This window comes from Castor canadensis, chromosome 1, assembly GCF_047511655.1.
Source record: "Castor canadensis chromosome 1, mCasCan1.hap1v2, whole genome shotgun sequence".
In the NCBI taxonomy this organism is placed as follows: domain Eukaryota; kingdom Metazoa; phylum Chordata; class Mammalia; order Rodentia; family Castoridae; genus Castor; species Castor canadensis.
This window is the reverse complement of record NC_133386.1, coordinates 92,017,180-92,034,527: the sequence shown is the minus strand read 5'-3', so window position 1 is coordinate 92,034,527 and position 17,348 is coordinate 92,017,180. Positions and strand designations below refer to the sequence as shown.

General features: G+C 37.2%; 1 protein-coding gene across 10 annotated transcripts in view; it reads right to left on the bottom strand.

Annotated features, from left to right (window-relative positions):
• Ttk (TTK protein kinase) overlaps nucleotides 1-16,987 on the bottom strand; it is a 36,159-nt gene extending 19,172 nt beyond the window's left edge. For 2 of the 10 annotated variants that reach the window (XR_012449855.1, XM_074079669.1), the window contains exons 1-12: nucleotides 16,899-16,980; nucleotides 16,028-16,807; nucleotides 14,906-15,065; nucleotides 13,134-13,356; nucleotides 12,664-12,770; nucleotides 11,023-11,166; nucleotides 10,344-10,458; nucleotides 10,139-10,211; nucleotides 9,949-10,043; nucleotides 7,690-7,783; nucleotides 6,422-6,542; nucleotides 920-1,068 (exon numbers count right to left, since the gene is read on the bottom strand). Coding sequence is in view for 9 of the 10 variants with exons in the window: in XM_074079669.1 (XP_073935770.1) it covers nucleotides 920-1,068; nucleotides 6,422-6,542; nucleotides 7,690-7,783; nucleotides 9,949-10,043; nucleotides 10,139-10,211; nucleotides 10,344-10,458; nucleotides 11,023-11,166; nucleotides 12,664-12,770; nucleotides 13,134-13,356; nucleotides 14,906-15,044 (1,260 nt within the window). In the remaining variant the exon portion in view is untranslated. Of the gene's footprint in view, nucleotides 1-919; nucleotides 1,069-6,421; nucleotides 6,543-7,689; nucleotides 7,784-9,948; nucleotides 10,044-10,138; nucleotides 10,212-10,343; nucleotides 10,459-11,022; nucleotides 11,167-12,663; nucleotides 12,771-13,133; nucleotides 13,421-14,905; nucleotides 15,066-15,725; nucleotides 15,937-16,027; nucleotides 16,814-16,898 lie in introns of those variants that run through there. The other 8 variants (XM_074079716.1, XM_020181932.2, XM_074079701.1 and 5 more) reach the window with 8 other exon arrangements.
• Nucleotides 16,988-17,348: the final 361 nt, after the last annotated feature.

Genomic DNA, 17,348 nt, shown 5'->3' with positions numbered 1-17,348 from the left:
TGCTTAAAAAAACACTTATTTTTCAGAAGCATATTTATATTCATATGTAATACACTTGCCTTGCCAGATATTTTTAAAATAAATTAACAAATACTTCATATGTCCTCGCTTTATTTTCTAATGTGGTGAACAGAAAAAAAATATAACCCACATAAGCAAAAGTTCCTTAGAGTCCTCACTAATTAAGAGTGTAAAGAGGGTCACAAGACCAACATATCTCCGATTCACTGAGCTAGAATGCAAAGCCTTTACTGACTTCACAGAAGCCACTGAAAAGAAATGGTGAGGAATGTGTGACCATGGATCATAGGTGTGACTCTTCCCGTAGCCTACCCCATCATTCCTTCTAAAAATGACCACTGAGCATGATCACTCAAATTCAAGGCATTATGTAGTCAGCATTTTTCTGTTTTTATCAATCAACATGACTGTAGGGAACAGAACTGTTAAACGCTTGGGACAGCATGGCACTGGTTCAGAGGTCAACACAGAGTTTTAAGTAAAGGACAATATCCTTAAGCATTACAGGCCATGTCTCCATTGCAAAGTACTCAACTCTGCTGTTAAGGTGCAAAAGCAGCCATGGGTAAGTAAACCAATGGGTGTGTCAAAGTTCCAATAAAACTTTACACAAACAGGCTAGAAACTAGATTTGGACCATTTAGTCTGCCAACACTTGTACGCATCTATTAACAATCTAGAAACACTATTGAAAATAAAATTGAGCCTGACATAATCTTACTTAACTAATAGCTGTTACTTATCACTGTATTCTGAATGATTTTAAAAAAATCTTTAAATATTTATAAACTATCTCACTAAATATGGCACATAAGTATTAACAATAGAAAATATTTAAGACAAACATCAAACTTCAGACATGACAGCAACGTTGTACTTTAAGGGAAAACAAAGATACCTCTGTATCAGTCTTTGGGGTTACATCTGGAATATGCCACTGATTTGAAAATACAGCAGGATTCTGGTTCACCGAGTCTGACTTTCTATTAGATTTCCACTGTTTCTTTGTACTTTCTGGAATCTTTGGTTCTTGGTGCTCTTTAGTTTCTGAAATTGTATTTGTTGTTATCATTTAAAAGCAATTCTACCTGACAATAGTAAAACTAAGGCCAGAAGTGGTAGTTCTTATAGTCACAGTTATTCAGGAGGCTAAAATGGGAGAATCACTTGAACCAAGAAATTCAAGACCAGTGCAAGAACCCCAACTAAAAAAAAAAAAAAGAGCCTAAGCATATACGATAGAACATTCTACAAACTCTACTAGATTTTGCGGTTAAAACCAAAGAAACAAAAAAAGAGAGAAACTGAAAGAGTTAAGCCAGCTCTTGCCTTTAGCAGTCAATTTTAAAAAGTTCCAATGCAGCCACCTTCTGCAAGTTACATAGAACTTTGATAGAGACCATTCCATGTCTTCACTGATAAACAAATAAATAAAAATTTAAAAACATATAAATATTATAAAGTCTTTTAGGAAACAGAAGGTAATTCACCACTTTTTATAGACTTCCAGTTTAACACAAAAATCTTATCTTATACTAGCCTACAGTTTACTCAGAAGGGTCCATAAGCAAAATGCTAATATGCCTAACATTCTATGAATATCAAAATCTTATAGCTTTCATAATATCTGGAAAATTCTAAACAAAATATCAGCAAATGAAACTTAAGAGATAATAAATTATACCCAAACTGGATTTATTCCTAAATTCAAAGTTTAGTTATTATTTGAAAATCAATGAAATTTGCCATAACAGAAAAGAGAAGGAAAATATATCTAAGTCAATAGATGTAGAAAAGACATTTGATGAAATTCAATACTGAGTCACAAAAAACTATTGTTAATCTAGGTAAAAAACAGAATCACTTAATTTAATAAAGACTAACTACAAAATTCTACAACAATCATCAGAATATTGAAAACTTTCCCCTAAAATAAGGAATGAGACAAGAATGTTACCTATCATCCCTTCTGCTCACCATTTTACTAGGAGTCTCAGCAACCATAATACAACAAAGAAAAAAGTTAAAAGAATTAGAGAGAAAAAGTGACACTATTTTCAAGCAACATGATTGTGTACCTACAAAACTCCAAATACACAGGAAAAATTCTTAGAATTATCCAGTAAATTTAGGAATGTCATTGTATCTAAGATCAATACATCTTATATTAGCAATAAGGAAGCAGATGACAAAACTTTTGAAAAGAAAAATATGATGTAATTCATTAGTCAACAAAATATCAGATATCCAGGAATAAATCTAGCAATAGATACACAGGCTCTTTATACAGAAATACATTCCCTCGGTGGCTTAAAAGAATAAGAAGATATGCCAGATCAGTGGATTGGAACGCTCTAAAGTTATCAATTTCTCCCAAATTTCCTTATATAGATTCAATTAGATCTCAATCAGAGTTCCATTTTCAAAAAAGTAGAATTGACACATAGGTTCTAATATTTATGCATATATCTAAAAAGCTGGAATAGCCAAAATGTTCCTGAAGAACAAAGCTGGAAGAGTTACAGTGAGCGACATCAAGACTTACTGCAGTAATGAAGACAGACCTATGGAAAAGAGAAGACTACAAAACCAGACACCTATGCAGAATCACCTAATTTATAAGAACTCAGAAGGGAAAAAGGGACTTTTCAACAAATGCCACTGGATCAACTAGATATCCACACAAGGAAAAAAAATGAATCTTGGGACCAGATCTTATACATACATATTAAGTTCAAGTAAAATGCAAATCTAAATATAAAAGGTTAAATGATAAATATAAACAATATGGAAATATCTTTATGACCTTAGAGTAGAGAAAATTTGTTTAAAAACACAAAAAATACCACAAAGGCAAAGAATGATAAATTAAAATGCATCAAAATTAAGAAATTTTTTCTTCAACTTTGCACTAAAAAGTGACAGAAGTTACTTGGGTTTCTTATGTTTGCTTGGGGTTTTTCGTTTATTTTGAGATGGAGTCTTATTATGTTGCCCAGGATGGTCTCAAACTCCTGGGTTCAAACAATCCTCCCACCTCAGCCTCCAGAGAAGCTGGGACTATAGACTCCTGCCAGGTGTCCAGTTAGGGGGACGTTCCTCATAATACATATATTCAACACAGGATTTATGTTTAGATTATATAAACATCTCTTGAAAATCAATGAGAGGGCTCAGGGTATAGCTTAGAGGTAGAGTGGCTGTTCAGCATGCACAAGGCCAAGGGTTTGATCCCCAGCATCACCAAACAAACAACAACAAAAAAAGTCAATAATAATAAGAAAGAAAACCCAACAGGGTGGTACAGACTCACATCTGTAATCCTAGCTACTCAGGAGGATGGCTGCTCAGGACAGCCCAAGCAAAAAACTCGTGACGCCCACCTCAACAGAGAAATCTGGGCACAGTGATACATGCCTGTCACCCCAGTTACTGAGGAAGGCATAAATAAGAGGATCATGGTTGGGGCTAACACAGACAAAGAGCAAGACCCGATCTCAAAAACAGCAAGAGCAAAAAGGGCTAGAGTGTAGCTCAAGCAGTAGGGTACCTGCCTAGTAAGTCCAAAGCCCTGAGTTCAAATCCCACTACCACCAGAAAAAAAAAAAAAAAAAGAAAGGCAAGAAAATCCAGTAGAAAGATCAAGTATTTCACAAGGCTATCCAAGTGGACAATAAACATAAGAAAAGGTGTTAAGTGGCAGAGAGTAGGGAAACACTAGTCATAATGAGATACTACTTAGCAGCATCAGAATGTCTAACATTAAAGATACATTGACTAAAAGTGAATTGAATTCTTTTGCATCTGTACAGAACATTTTTAGTATCATATGTGAGATTCTCTGTAATTTATAAAAATAGAGCACTGATTTCCAGTAATACAATTATCATCTAAAATCATTCATTTAGATGTTTCCATAAAGTAGTAAGAGCCACCCAGAGATACTTTGCTGTATTTTTTTTTTTTAGCCATCTTTTTTTGGTATATAGTCAAAATGAAGGGCTGCAAACAAAAGAATGAAGGCAAATATATAGTAAGGTGGGAATGACCATCTTTACTACTCAAGTGATTAGAATCTGTTCCTCAGCAGGAATCACTGAGTTACACTGACAGTATTAGTGCCAGTGGTACAAATTAAAATCAAAGATGCTTAAGTAGAAAAGGGAGTTCACTGGCTCATAAGTCCAGATATGATTCAATTCGGAGACTCAAATGACATTATTGGGACTCTCCCTTCCATCTGGCCCTACTTCCTTTCAGCTTTGCTGACCCTGTCCCACCGCAAACCAGCTTTTTCCACAGAGGATAATGAACATCCACTAAACTCCCTGCTCTTCATACTCAGACTCTGCTGTGTGTTTCATGCCCCAAATTGAAAAACTACTAGTGAAGGATTCCGAACAGCCCAGTTTAGGTCACATGCTCACTCAGAACTGCTGTGTAACACCAGGAGTTCTTTAGTTGATGGGTTACTCAGATCATCTGCTCACAGAGAGGAACAATTCTCAGGCAAATATGGCAATATTCAGTGTTACCCTCAGAGGAACTTACATGTATTGGTCACAAAATAGTTTTAGGGAGGGAATATCTCTGGTTAAGTAAAACAGGGTTTATAAGGGCTACAGTTCATAAGGACTCCTAATTTGTACTAAAGGCACTCTTCCTTATTTTTAGAAAGATAACAGACTTACAGCAAATTCAGCCCCATTTGCCCAAACTTTTGGTCTTGTAATGCATAAAATTACCGATTAAGCAGCCAGTTACTCAAGTGCCTGGTCAAAAATTAAAGTGTTTGCCAGAGTATGTAGGCTTTGGCTTTGGGTGATGGTGTATCAACACTTCCATTAACTGAAACAAATGAACAACAGGTGGGGGATGGTTATAATGGGGGGGCTGTGCATGTGCTGAGGCAGACGGCATATGAGAAATCTCTGGACCTTCTGCTCAATTTTGCTGTGAGCCTTAAATTGCTCTAAAAATAGTAAAGAAACAGACACAAAAGAACAGGCTACATTTCATCCCAGGGTATTAGAAGTCAGAACGGTGACGTTTAGAAGAAGAGAGGCACTGATTGGGAGGGGATCAAGGAGAGTGCTAGGAATGATATTTTTGATTGGATTATTAGTTACAAGTGTGCATTCACTTGTGACGTTGCATTAGGATGTATTCTTATGATGTCAAATGAGTACTATTAATAAGCAAGTTTGAGAAAGATGATTTTCTTAATCATATCAATGTATGTTAGATGTCACAAAAATACAAAATTTCCACCAAATCCAGGGAATAAGAATCTGTTCCCAATCACAATATGGGGTTAAAAAAAAAAAAGACTATTCTAGGGTGACAAACTGCGGCTGTTTGCCTGGGACTGAGGCTTTCTTGAGACACTGGACTTCATGGACTAAAATCAGGAAGGACCAGGAAAACTAGGGTATCCCTCACTTTGTTCACAAAGTTCCTCCTCAGCCCTATTAAAAGGAAAAATTAATTCACATCCAATCTAACAGCCTCTTTCTGGACAGTGATGATCCCATCAATGAACCTGTTTAAAAATCTTCAATGATACCCTGTTGTCTAAAAAAACCAAAATTTAAGGCTGCCATTCAAACTTTACCTCATCTTATTTCTTACTTCGATAATACCTGTTACAGTTTTTAGTACAGCTACAGTCTCTTGCTTGTAAAACGTTCTATTCTTTTTTCTAAGTTATTCCCTCCATCTGAGATACTCTATTACCGTGATTCTCCCATTTAAATCCTACTGGTGCTTCCAGTGTCTGCTCCTCCACAAAGTATTTCCTTACCTTCCCTAAACCAAATTAGTTCTTTCAAACTCTCCCTTCTCCTGGTGCTCGCTTCAGCAGGATACATATTAAAATCTTCCCTCTTCTGCATTTTCATACATCATTTATACAGCTCTCATAACAATCTCTACATTTTACACAGCTTTACATTTATATACGTTTATATTTAAACACACCTCCCATAATTGAATTGCAACTTCCTTGCACCCTGTCCCAAATGTTTTGGGGCCTTGGAACATTTATCACGGTGTCCATGTAATGAAAAGCAAAATGTTTGATGAAAAGATGAGAGGGAGGGCTATCGTGCAGAAACAGCTTTTGTCTCCTTTCACAGAAACTATGTCATGCCAACTGAGAAAAACAACTTAGTTCCATTATATTTTCCCTCCTCTCTTCCTTTTATACAACTTTTAGGCAAACAAACTGCTTCTGCTACAGGATTCAATATTTTTCTTGCACTCTACATACCTGAACTACAATATAACATCAAAGAAGATAGACACAGTTTCATATCAAAATTCTTAGGTAATTAATGTCTCTCAAATTATAACATGGCTTTCTTAAAGAATTAAAGTCTACTGATTTTGTCACTCTTACCTCCTAATTTAGTTAGAAGACTTGATTCAGTTTTATTCTTCAGGGTTATTGAGTCAGTAATAAGTTCAGAACTCTTTTCATCTGACATCAGAGATTCCTTGGCATGGATATTTTGAACAGACTACATGAAAAACATTTTAAAAATTCAAATAGTACCATACACAGTAGTAATGTCAATTTGTCTTATTGTTCAATATACTAAAGTCGAACCTATGTGAAAAGTCTGCTAGCAAAACTATTACATTTACAAGTAGACTCACAAACACAGCTAATATTCACTGCCTCACTTATTGATTAGAGCAAGAGGAAGGTCACAACCATCAATTTGGTCAATTTGCTTTCAATGAATCACCCAAGATAGAATAAGGCTCATGAGAAAGGAAATTTAAAGTATTTTGTTTCTCTGATTGAACTTTTTGTTTTGTTTTGTTTTCTAGCAGTGCAAGGAATCAAAGCCAGGGTCTTGCACACAGTAGCCAGGCACTCTACCACTGAGTACATCTCCCAGTCCTGATTGTATTTTACTACAAAAATATTAACATTAACAAAAATTAAAATGTGTATAACCCTAAGATAATAGTTACTTTAAATTCAGAGTAAACTTTTTGACACATTAAGCATTACTTTCTATGATAGCCAGAATAGAAAAATTTAGTATTTTAAAACATAGGTCAAGAAAAAGAGACGCATCACCAAGATTATAACATCCAAGATTATAACATCACCAAGATTATAACATAAATGATTATGACATCACTATGCCAGGGGTTTAAGTCAAGTATATCAATACCAGTAGGCCTCCCTAAAAAATAGTGTACCTGGAATGAAAATTACTTTCTGTCTTTGAAGTTCACACAAAGTCTCTCTGCCGTACCAGGAAGTCAGGTCTGATTACTATGCCCTAACCTTTGCCCCAGCATGCTCTCACTTTTGTCTAAAATGCTTAAGGCATAATATGATCAGACAAATCCAGGAAATAAAATCTGGGCATAACAGTGCCCCTAGGTTAACCAATCCAGTTAAGTACAAACCTAATAAATGCTACTTCATGGCTCACCTAAGAGGTAGTTGATACTTGATCTATCACCTTAAGCTTTGGGAAACACAACATAGCACTTCTGTACCACTTCCCATGGGTGATACATAGCCCTTGTGGGTCCACCCACACTGTAGGGGATACATTAACTTCGGACCCTTTCCGCAAAGGAAGTTCACACATGCTAGCTCAGGAACCCTTACTTCATATAAAGATTGAAAACTAAAAATACCTTTACACCTCTCAACTCAGAGGAATCATTTCCACTTGGTTTAGATCCAGGTACAATCAAATCTCGGCATTCTGATCCAGATATGTGTCTATTCCTCATGAAACAAAATGATTTTAATATTTAGTAAGAAATTAAATCTTTTCAATGTATTATTTAATTTTAAAGTTGACTTTTTTCATTTTTAAACTTGACTATATATATATATATACACACACACACACATGAATATATATAAAATATATATATATCTTTAAAATGACACAATTCTGCCTGTTAACAGTGGCTCACACTTATATTCCTAGCTACTTGGAAGGCTGAGATTGGAAAGACTGTGGCTCAAGGCCAGCCCAGGCAGTAAAGTTTGTGAAACACACATCCCCACCCCCTAACTCAACAGGGGAAAAAAATCTGGGTGTGGTGGCACTCATCTACTATCCAAGCAATGGTGGGAAGCTTAAAATAGGAAGATGGCAGTCCAGGTCAGCCTGGACAAAAAGGGAAACCCTATGTCCAAAATAACCAGAGCAAAAAGGAATGGGACAAAGGGCTGAAGCTCAAGCCAAACACCTGCTTTGCGAGTGCAAAGCCCTGAGTTCAAAATCTAGTACTGCCAAAAAAAAGAATACAGGAAAGAAAAAGCATGAAAGTGAAACTCCAGTAGTTCAGTTCAGATTGCAAAGAGATTAAGGCTAACTACACCACCCAGCATAACAATTAAAAAATATTATTTTTTAAAAAAAGAGGTTAACCACCAGGGAATGACCTCTTTTGTGTACCTCCTCAGTATCTAGCATAAACTCTGTCAAAACATTTTACCAAGAATATGGTTTTTGAAGGGAGAGAATGTCGGGAGGTTTTGTTTGTTTGTTTTATTTTTGAGACTGGGTTTCACCACAACCCAGGATGGTCTGGAATCATCCCGCCTCAGTCTCCTCAGTGCTGGTATCACACTCATGGGCCACCAACCTGGATGGGTTTTGAGTTTGTTTTTGTGTTGCAGTAGTGGGAGAGTCTCTTTCATGCTTCAACTAGGTATTCGAAATGGAGGAACAAGATGAAATGATGGCAGTAAGATTATGAAACTGAACCTAAACAAAATGCCCCTTTAATATTAGTCTTTATTCAAGTTTTAAATATAACAGGACTAATTTTTGAAGTTACAAATTAAAAATAAGCTGTGGTTCTCAGGTGTATTTATGAAATGATTGATATACCCATAATTAGAATTAAGAACAAATAAGAAAAACTCTCTTCTTTAGCTGAACTATATACCCCATTTCATTTTTTTCTTTTTTTGGCTTTTTAATATAGGGTCTCACTATGTAGCCCAGGCTGGCCTCAAACTCACGATCATCCTACCTCAGACTCCCAAGTACTGGGATTACAGGCATGAGACACCAAGCCTGGCATATTCTTATTTCTTATAAGGGAATAAGCACCCAAATTGAGGGGAAATATATTGTATGTGAGGAACAATGTTTCACTACCTAGCTTTGCTTTTTCTCTTTTTAAAGACATGGAGTCTTGCTATGTGGCCCAGGCTGGCCCTAACTAGCTAGATTCAAAGGGCTCACCCTCCCTATTACCTGGGGTTGTGGAGGCATGCACCACCTTCCCCAGCAGCTAATTAACTCATCTGTTGCTGTTTTTGGTGCTGGGGATTGAACCCAGGACCTTGAACATGTTAAGTACACACTCTATCAGAGGTACACCCCAATCCCTCTCCCATTTCTTAAAGTCCGTAACTCTAAAGTAAATGATTGAATTCATCCTTTTTTCCCACTGATAGCTATTCTTCCCACTTACCTTCCACCCTGCTATGGAGACTCTCAAATGCACTAGGAAGAGAATCTTATCCAACAAGTGACCCATAGGAAGAAATACCCAAACATCAGGAGTTTTAACTCCAAGGATGTTCACAGCCTTTTAAGCTTCGCTCTAACATGTTCCTAATTTTTTAATAAATATTTTTAATGAGTGAAAAACCTGAAAAGTCACTTTCTTTATTCATTTTTTTGTTCCTGAGAGCATTTAGGAACTCAGTAACTTCAGCCTGGTATGGTAGTGTACACCTATAATCCCAACCTTTGGGAATTGGAGGCAGGAAGATAGTGAGTTCCAGGTCAGTCTGGAACAAAAAGAATAAAAATACCAAAAACTTTAATCATAATTACTGTTACTCAGTGAAAAAGAGTTTAAAACCATTCTGCCATCAATCTTTAAATATACACAAACTTAAAAATTAAAACTCAACCATACCTTTTTGTAAAAGTTGGCACAGCTGAACCATCTGTCTTCACATGATAATCTGGGCTATTTAGCAGGTTAACTGGGACTCTTCCAAATGGGCACGACTGAAATGATTTGAAAGACTGAGTGAGTAATCAACTGGAAAATGCAAAGACTTCACTACCACCACCTTCATCAAAACAGACTGAAAGTAACTCACCCGTTTAGTTTTGTTAGTTTGTTTCAGGGGATTTCGATGACTTATTTCGCCATCTTGTGGTGGTATGTTCTCTCTAAACAAAAAGAAAGTACCCAATTTTTCAAAGAATAATATTTATGTGTATTTCCATTTACTGCTAAACATGATTACACTTACAAAAAAACTCTTATGTAGATATACTTACATAAATGATGAGTTTTCTTACCCATACAAAAACCTGGCTTTGGTAGACTGTCCTCTGGAATCACAACCCATGTCCTTATTTTGTAAATGTCCAACTGAACTGGAGAATGATTCTTGAGCAGTAAACATTGTAGATGCTGTAAAAATTTCAAAACTGTGGTTAAATTTGTAAGGACATAAAAAGTACACAAAAAGTAATCTTACAGGGCTAGAGGTGTGGCTCAAGCCATAAGAGCGCATGCTTTGCAAGTGCAAAGCCCTGAGTTCAAACTCCACTTCCATCAAAAAGAAAAAGTAATCTTACACAAAAGAAAATTTTAAAAATCAATTTATAATAAATAATTGCCCTCCTGTAAGAAGAATGAAGATGTTATCAGACAATTCTAATTACCTCTTCAATTCTCTTTATGTAATTGTCTCCCTGGGATAAACAGCACACTCTATTTCTATAAGCACAAAGCCATTCTCTTGCTTTGATTGAGTTGTTTTTAATGTTACCAATGAAATTTTGATTAGGCACAAAAGATAAATATCAACAAGGTAAGATCTTTTTACTTCTAATAGTCTTATCTCATTTCCATTTGCAACTAAACAGATTTTGAGTATTCTATGTAAATGATATTATTCCTACAAAAAATTATTCTGAATCTTTTTGCAGTACTATCTACCATGGAAAAATATTAGCACACATTAATAGTTACCTGATAAACCCTTCTTTTCCTCCTCTGAAAGCAGCTGCTTCTTTTGGAGGTTTAAATTACATATGGCAATTTCCAGCATTTCTAACGGTACTGCTCCACTTTCTACAGCTTTATGAAGAAGTTGCTTACTTTTTTTAAAATTACCTAAGAAAGCAAAAAAGGATAATTGTCATTTTATAAAGCACTCTTCAACCCAATCTCCAAATACGTATTTATTTCATCAGAGCCTAAGAAAAAATTTAGAACACTTAAGCAAAGATAATTGTCCCAAGACTTATGCATAAGATTTCATAGGCAAATAAGCAATGTCTCATTTCTCATGCATATAATCAACTCTCTTCTGATAACACTACATATTCAAAGAGTTTCATTGTGTAATATGCAATTTACCATTTTGTATTCATTTATAAATTGTTCATTTTCACAAGCAACAGAAGTTTAACAGAGCAATACAAAAGAAAAAGCAAAATCCAATTACAGCAGTTAGAAACAGGCAATTCTAGATATTAAAGTAGTCCTAAGAGCAACAGTCTCTTAGAACACACTATAAGAAATATCATTCACAGAAACATTTAGTCATCAAGGCAAGGTTGACACCTTTGGCTAAAAGGATTTGTGTTTATAAAAAAAAAAAAAAGTGATAAACTTTAGCTGTCAGACTTAGCTATTCCATTCCTTAAATACAAAATGACTGAACAATGATTATCTTTCTGACTACAGATTACCAAACAAATTTTCTTTCAAATGCAAAATTTATCCTTTGTACTTGATTTATAAATTTTAAATGTACACATCATGCAAATATGGAGTGTTATCAACAATTACAGGACCCATGAGCTATAATGCCACGCACTGGCACTCAGGATAAAAAAAGACGATTAAAAGATGACTTCTATTTCTAGTTTCTGTCAGTTTACAAGGTTTATAAATTTTAAAGAACACGAACATATTTGATAGTGGTTAAATCCACACATTTATTGAGAACAGCAGCAAAAGTTCACATAATAAAGAATTTTTAGACAGCAAATGAACAACTTAGATAAGAACTAGTAATTTGAGAGTTTGGTATTTTAAGACTCCCTTTGAAAATCTAATAAAAACCATGGAATACCCTCCACCTCTACAAAACACACACACACACACACACACACACACACACACACCAGACTGAGCAGAAGATTTCAGGAATTTGCCTATTTCCCGAGAGCCTATCAATTCTGTTCAAAATAATCATAATTTTGACCTTAAGGTTACTGCCACATTGCAGTGGCTTAAAATTTCTTTTTTATAGCTAACTCACTTTATGTATTCCAAAGATGTATATTTCACTGCTATGAAACAATAGTTTAAATTCTAAAACTTATGTGTCTTTCATTTTACAATACTCAGTGAAGAAGCAACTCTTTAGATGTATCCTGACTCTTACAGCACAAACACAATGTTCATGCTGATGTTCATTAATTAAAAGAGCTACTATAATGAATATTGTTTTTATGCTTAAGTAGCACCTCCCATTTTCTCATCTGATCAATTTTAATAATTTTTGCCTTAAATTTCCACTTCAAATATGATTTGATATTAGGACGTGTTAGTTTAGGATGCTCTTTTACTTAAAATGTGCATTTGACACCTTTAGATTACCTTGAGACAGTTCAAATTGTGCAAAAGATATATGCACAAAAGCAAACTTTTTGCAGTTTGCTCTGGCCATTTGAAAGTAGTCACGTGCATCATCAGGCTCTTGAATACTGTAATAAAAACTCAGAGTCAGTCCATATTTTTTGTTTCTTTTCAAAAAAAGACACAGCTACCTAAATTTGGTAATGCTTCACTTATTTTCCAAAAGACATGGAATTTGATTTTTCCTGTGTATAAAATAAGTTATTTTTAAAAAAATCTTTTTTAGGCAGAGTCTAAAATTTGTAGCTCTTTTTGAAATATGTACATAGAAAACAGTTTACACTAGTCCCTTGTAATGTAAACTAATGTACACTAAAGGCAAAAGTATTTGGCCAAAAAGTATTAATTTGATATGCTTTTGTTTTCCCTTTTTACGATATAGTTACATATTATATAACATAGTCAAGCGAAGTTAAAATGCTAATACTTACGCTTTTAATTCAGCAAATCTCACTTGAATTCGAGCAAAACTCTCATTTTGGCCATATTTATCTGGAGGAAGTGCTTCGATTGCTTGACTGTAACGACCAATTAATTTATTTAAAAGAGCATCATTCAGGGGGACACTATTTTTCTCTAACTTAAGCAAGAAATTCAACCAGTCCTCTGGGTTGTTCGCCATCATCATAATTTGGTTAACAGTTCCTGAGTTATCTGAATAAGGAAAACAAAATATATCACAACAGAGATAAACATAAAACAATGCCAAACTGCATTTTTTTCCTTCAAGTTATAAACATTTATAATATCAGTATCAATGTACATAAGTTCCTTACAATTCATACTAGAAAATCCTCCATCTATCATTTATTTCATTAAAAACTCAAAAACTTCTTGCTCTGGTCCTAACTTTCTTTACAACCTTACCCAGTCAACATTCTTTCAGCATACCTCAAATTTACTTACAAAACAACCACAGAAAACCAGCTTTACAAAAGATTAGAAGCTGATAATTATTTTCTTCTTCCTCCAAGTTACCTACATTTCTCTAAAAGGCCCTGATAATTTCCTGGTCTCACCAACACACAGCTAGCCTGATCTAGACCTTCAGAATTTATAGAACTTTTTGCAGCTGTCAGTTTTCTCTCTGTGGGAATCCCAACCTGTAGAAACATCAAGAATAACCCTTCAAGCCAAGCACCAGTAGCTCCCACCTGTAATCTTAGCTAGTCAGGAGTCAGAGATCAGGAAGATTGCAGTTTGAAGCCAGCCAGGGCAAACACTTTGTGAGACCCTATCTTGAAAAAAAACCCATCACAAAAAAGGGCTTGTGGAGTTACTCAAGATGTAGAGTTCAAACCCCAGTACTGCTAAAAACAAAACAAATAAAGGCATAGGTCAACAGCAAAGGCATTGGGACATGAGCTGCTCTAGGATACAGAAGAGACATCAGGAAAGCCACTATAACTGGAACAGAGGGTAAGAAAGGATAGAAAAAAAAGGGCCAGGGGAGAAAGAGACAAATTCTTCAAATCAAAAATTCAGTGTTTGATGCTAAATTTATATGTAATACTAAGATTGATAACATGTCCTCATTCAGAGTAAAAAAAGGAATGGAAAAGAAGGCGTATATACTGATGGCAGGCATATCAGCGGAAATAGCTAACAATAATGAAAGTATTAAGAAAAGTACCTGTAAGCACACTAATAAGAAAGAGCATTTCTTTCTTTCCCCACCCTCTTCCCTCTCTCTTTCTCCACCCCCCTTCCCCGGCCCTTTCCCTTCCTACCTCTCTCTCTTTCTTTGTTTTTTGAGACAGGGTTTCACTATGTGGCCCATGCTGGCCTTCACCTTGCTGTACAGCCCCAGCTGAATAAAGAGAACTAGCGATCCTCCTGCCTCAGCATCCTAAGTGCTGAGATTACAGATGTGAGCCACCAAGTCCAGATGATGTTTCATCTTTTTAAAACAAGCAGACAATTGTGGAGTATTTCCAGACAAACAGGTTCAAATATAAAGTGCACTCTGGTAGATAAGCATCAATGACTGAGAAATGTACATTATTTTAACACAGTGGTTAACATCTACTTCCTTATACCTTACAGGACACTTTAAGTTATTGCTTTTTTTGTTTTTGCTTTTTTAAAAAGAAGAGGCTAGAGATATAGCTCAGTAGTACAGCACTTGCTTAGCATGTGTGAGGTCGTGAGTTCAATACCCAGCATCTCAATGAATTATAAAAGGAAAAAAGAAAAAGCTTACCTGTAGTATCAGCAGAGACTTTATTCAAGCTTAGCTCATCAGTAAGATCTTCATTTTTAAATTTATTTTTAATATCTCTCACTTTGCTCATTATGGAATCGATTGTCAATTCTCTGCCACTTAACTCCTCAGCCTCCATTTCTAAGTTGCAACTAGTTTTCTGGAACCCAGAAGATAAAGCATTAGTTTGGGGAACATATCTAAATACAACTATTTCTTAAAAAGTCTTAGTGGAGCTACGTGGACTAACATAATGGATCTACTTGGCTTTGTAATTTGTCCGGGAAGGTTTCAATAGGTAAAATTACCTTTTCTTCCCAATAGCCTCTGTAAAGTTGCAATCCTGAAGTCACTGCACAACACAAAAATTTCTCCCTCATTTTAAACTTCCTTTCACTTTTTTCCAGAATTATGTCCTGTGGGCCATCTGCAAATTTTATCATTTAAAAAATATATAGTGTTTGCCTGGACTGCTTTATGTGCGTAAAGCTTCACAATGAATACTTTCAAAGCAGAATGTTTACTGATGCTTGAGATTCAGCAGCTTTGTCCTTGTGTGGATTTGGCAGAATCAATGAACGACTGCCTCAGTCATTCTACTACATAACTCTTTAACTACAGTACTGAGCACTTGCTCATCTGCATAATGGTGGGTGGTGTTAGGTAAACGAAGTGTCTACAATCTTTCTTCCTGTCCATCTCATCTTTGTGATTCTCAAACATCAACAGATTCACTCGGGATCACTGACTGCACTGTCACCCTGTTCTGGAACTTGACAATAAAAAGGGGCGATAAAGTAGGCAGCAAGTTATCACCCACCCCTTAAATCAGGTTTGAAAGTCCAATGTCAGGACACCACCGCCTGTCCCAATTTTAAGCCAGCAGAGGAGGGTCTGTCCTAGGAGACAAATCTTCTGCGCCAGTGCCCGCCGCGCCTTCTTTCCAGCGAGGTCCACACGCGCTTCTTACTGCGGCATCACCCCACCCTCTAGATCGCAGAAGCCGCGAACCTTCCCTCCCCCGCCAGGTCATGTAGACGCGCCCTGTCGGCTACGCAGCTCTGTGCTGCCCCGCTTCGCCCCCACCCCTCTCCGGTCTTCGCTGCTAAAGAGCCCACATACCGGCCGCCGCCGCTCCTCGATGCGCCCGCGAGCCAATACTCGCCTCCAGGAAGCCGAGCGGAAGAGAAGAAAAGATGGAACCTCAATCTCCCTTCGTAAACACGTTTGAATTACTCCGCCGCTATCGCCGCGGCTTCCTATTGGTCAAGGTTAATCACGTGGGAGCGTCTGTGGTGATTGGTTCCTTGCGTCGGCGCCTCCCCGCCTCCTGCGTTCGGGAGCCTGACCCCACGTCTGTAGCCCGTGGTAGGGTGCTGAATGGAGCGGAGCAGCTGCTTCCTGGACGCGAATCGGCTGTCTTTCCTGCTCTTCCCAGTTTAAGCAGGCCCAATTTCTGCCAGGAGGGTGGCCACTCCCGGGCGGAGATGAACATCGGGGCGGGAACAGCCGCTCACCACATCAAGTGCGTGGTGGGTCCTTCACCCCCACGCCACCCCGCGGCTGGGTCCCCAGCGCCCTCACTGCGGGCCTTAGGGAGGGCGTGGCGAGAAAAGACGTTTCGCGGCTCAGCCCTGCAGCCCGCGCAGGAATCTCGGTGCTTTTGTCATTGGGCTCCCATTGTTGTCTGGAAGCACCACCCTTGAGTCTTCCTTGCCTCGTTGTCAAGCCAAGACCTTACTTACCCTGTGTCAAAATTCTCAGGTTCCGCCGGGATTGCTCTGCCGTAGCTCGCTCTATCAGCCCCTCTCCCTCCGGGGGTCCCAGTGAAGGGGACAGGTGTCCGGGTGGGGAGGGCGGCGCTAAGTGGCTTTGTGGTGCAGAGCAGCGGTTTCTCTTCATCTGCGAGAGGAGATGAGATGATCTGTGACATGCTGTGTGGTAAGACCGGTTGGTTGGTTTGGGGGTATGTGTAGGAAACTACAGCTGTCACCTGTGAACTTGTAGGCTTCCGTTAGAACCCTGTCATCCCCAGCTAACAAGAGACCCTGTCCTCTCCGCTTTGGATATCGGCAAGGATCCCAAATCTTGGTTGCGCAACTGCTTTACATAAAATGCCATAGAATTACATGTGATCTATGTACATTCTCCTGTTATTTTTAATCATCCATAGATTACCTAATTCAATGCAAATGTGATATAGTTATACTGTATTATTTAGGGAATAATGACAAAAAATCTGTTTAATATAAATGTAATTAAAAAAAATATTTAGATCCACAGAGGATTGAATTCATGGATATGTACCCATAGATACAGAGGACTGAGTGTTAGTGAGGCAAAATTAAACCAAGACCAAAGCCTTCACTGGTCCAAACTAACAAACCTGAAAGCAAACCTTTAAAGAATCAGACTGTTTCTACACAACTTACCTACAGGCCGG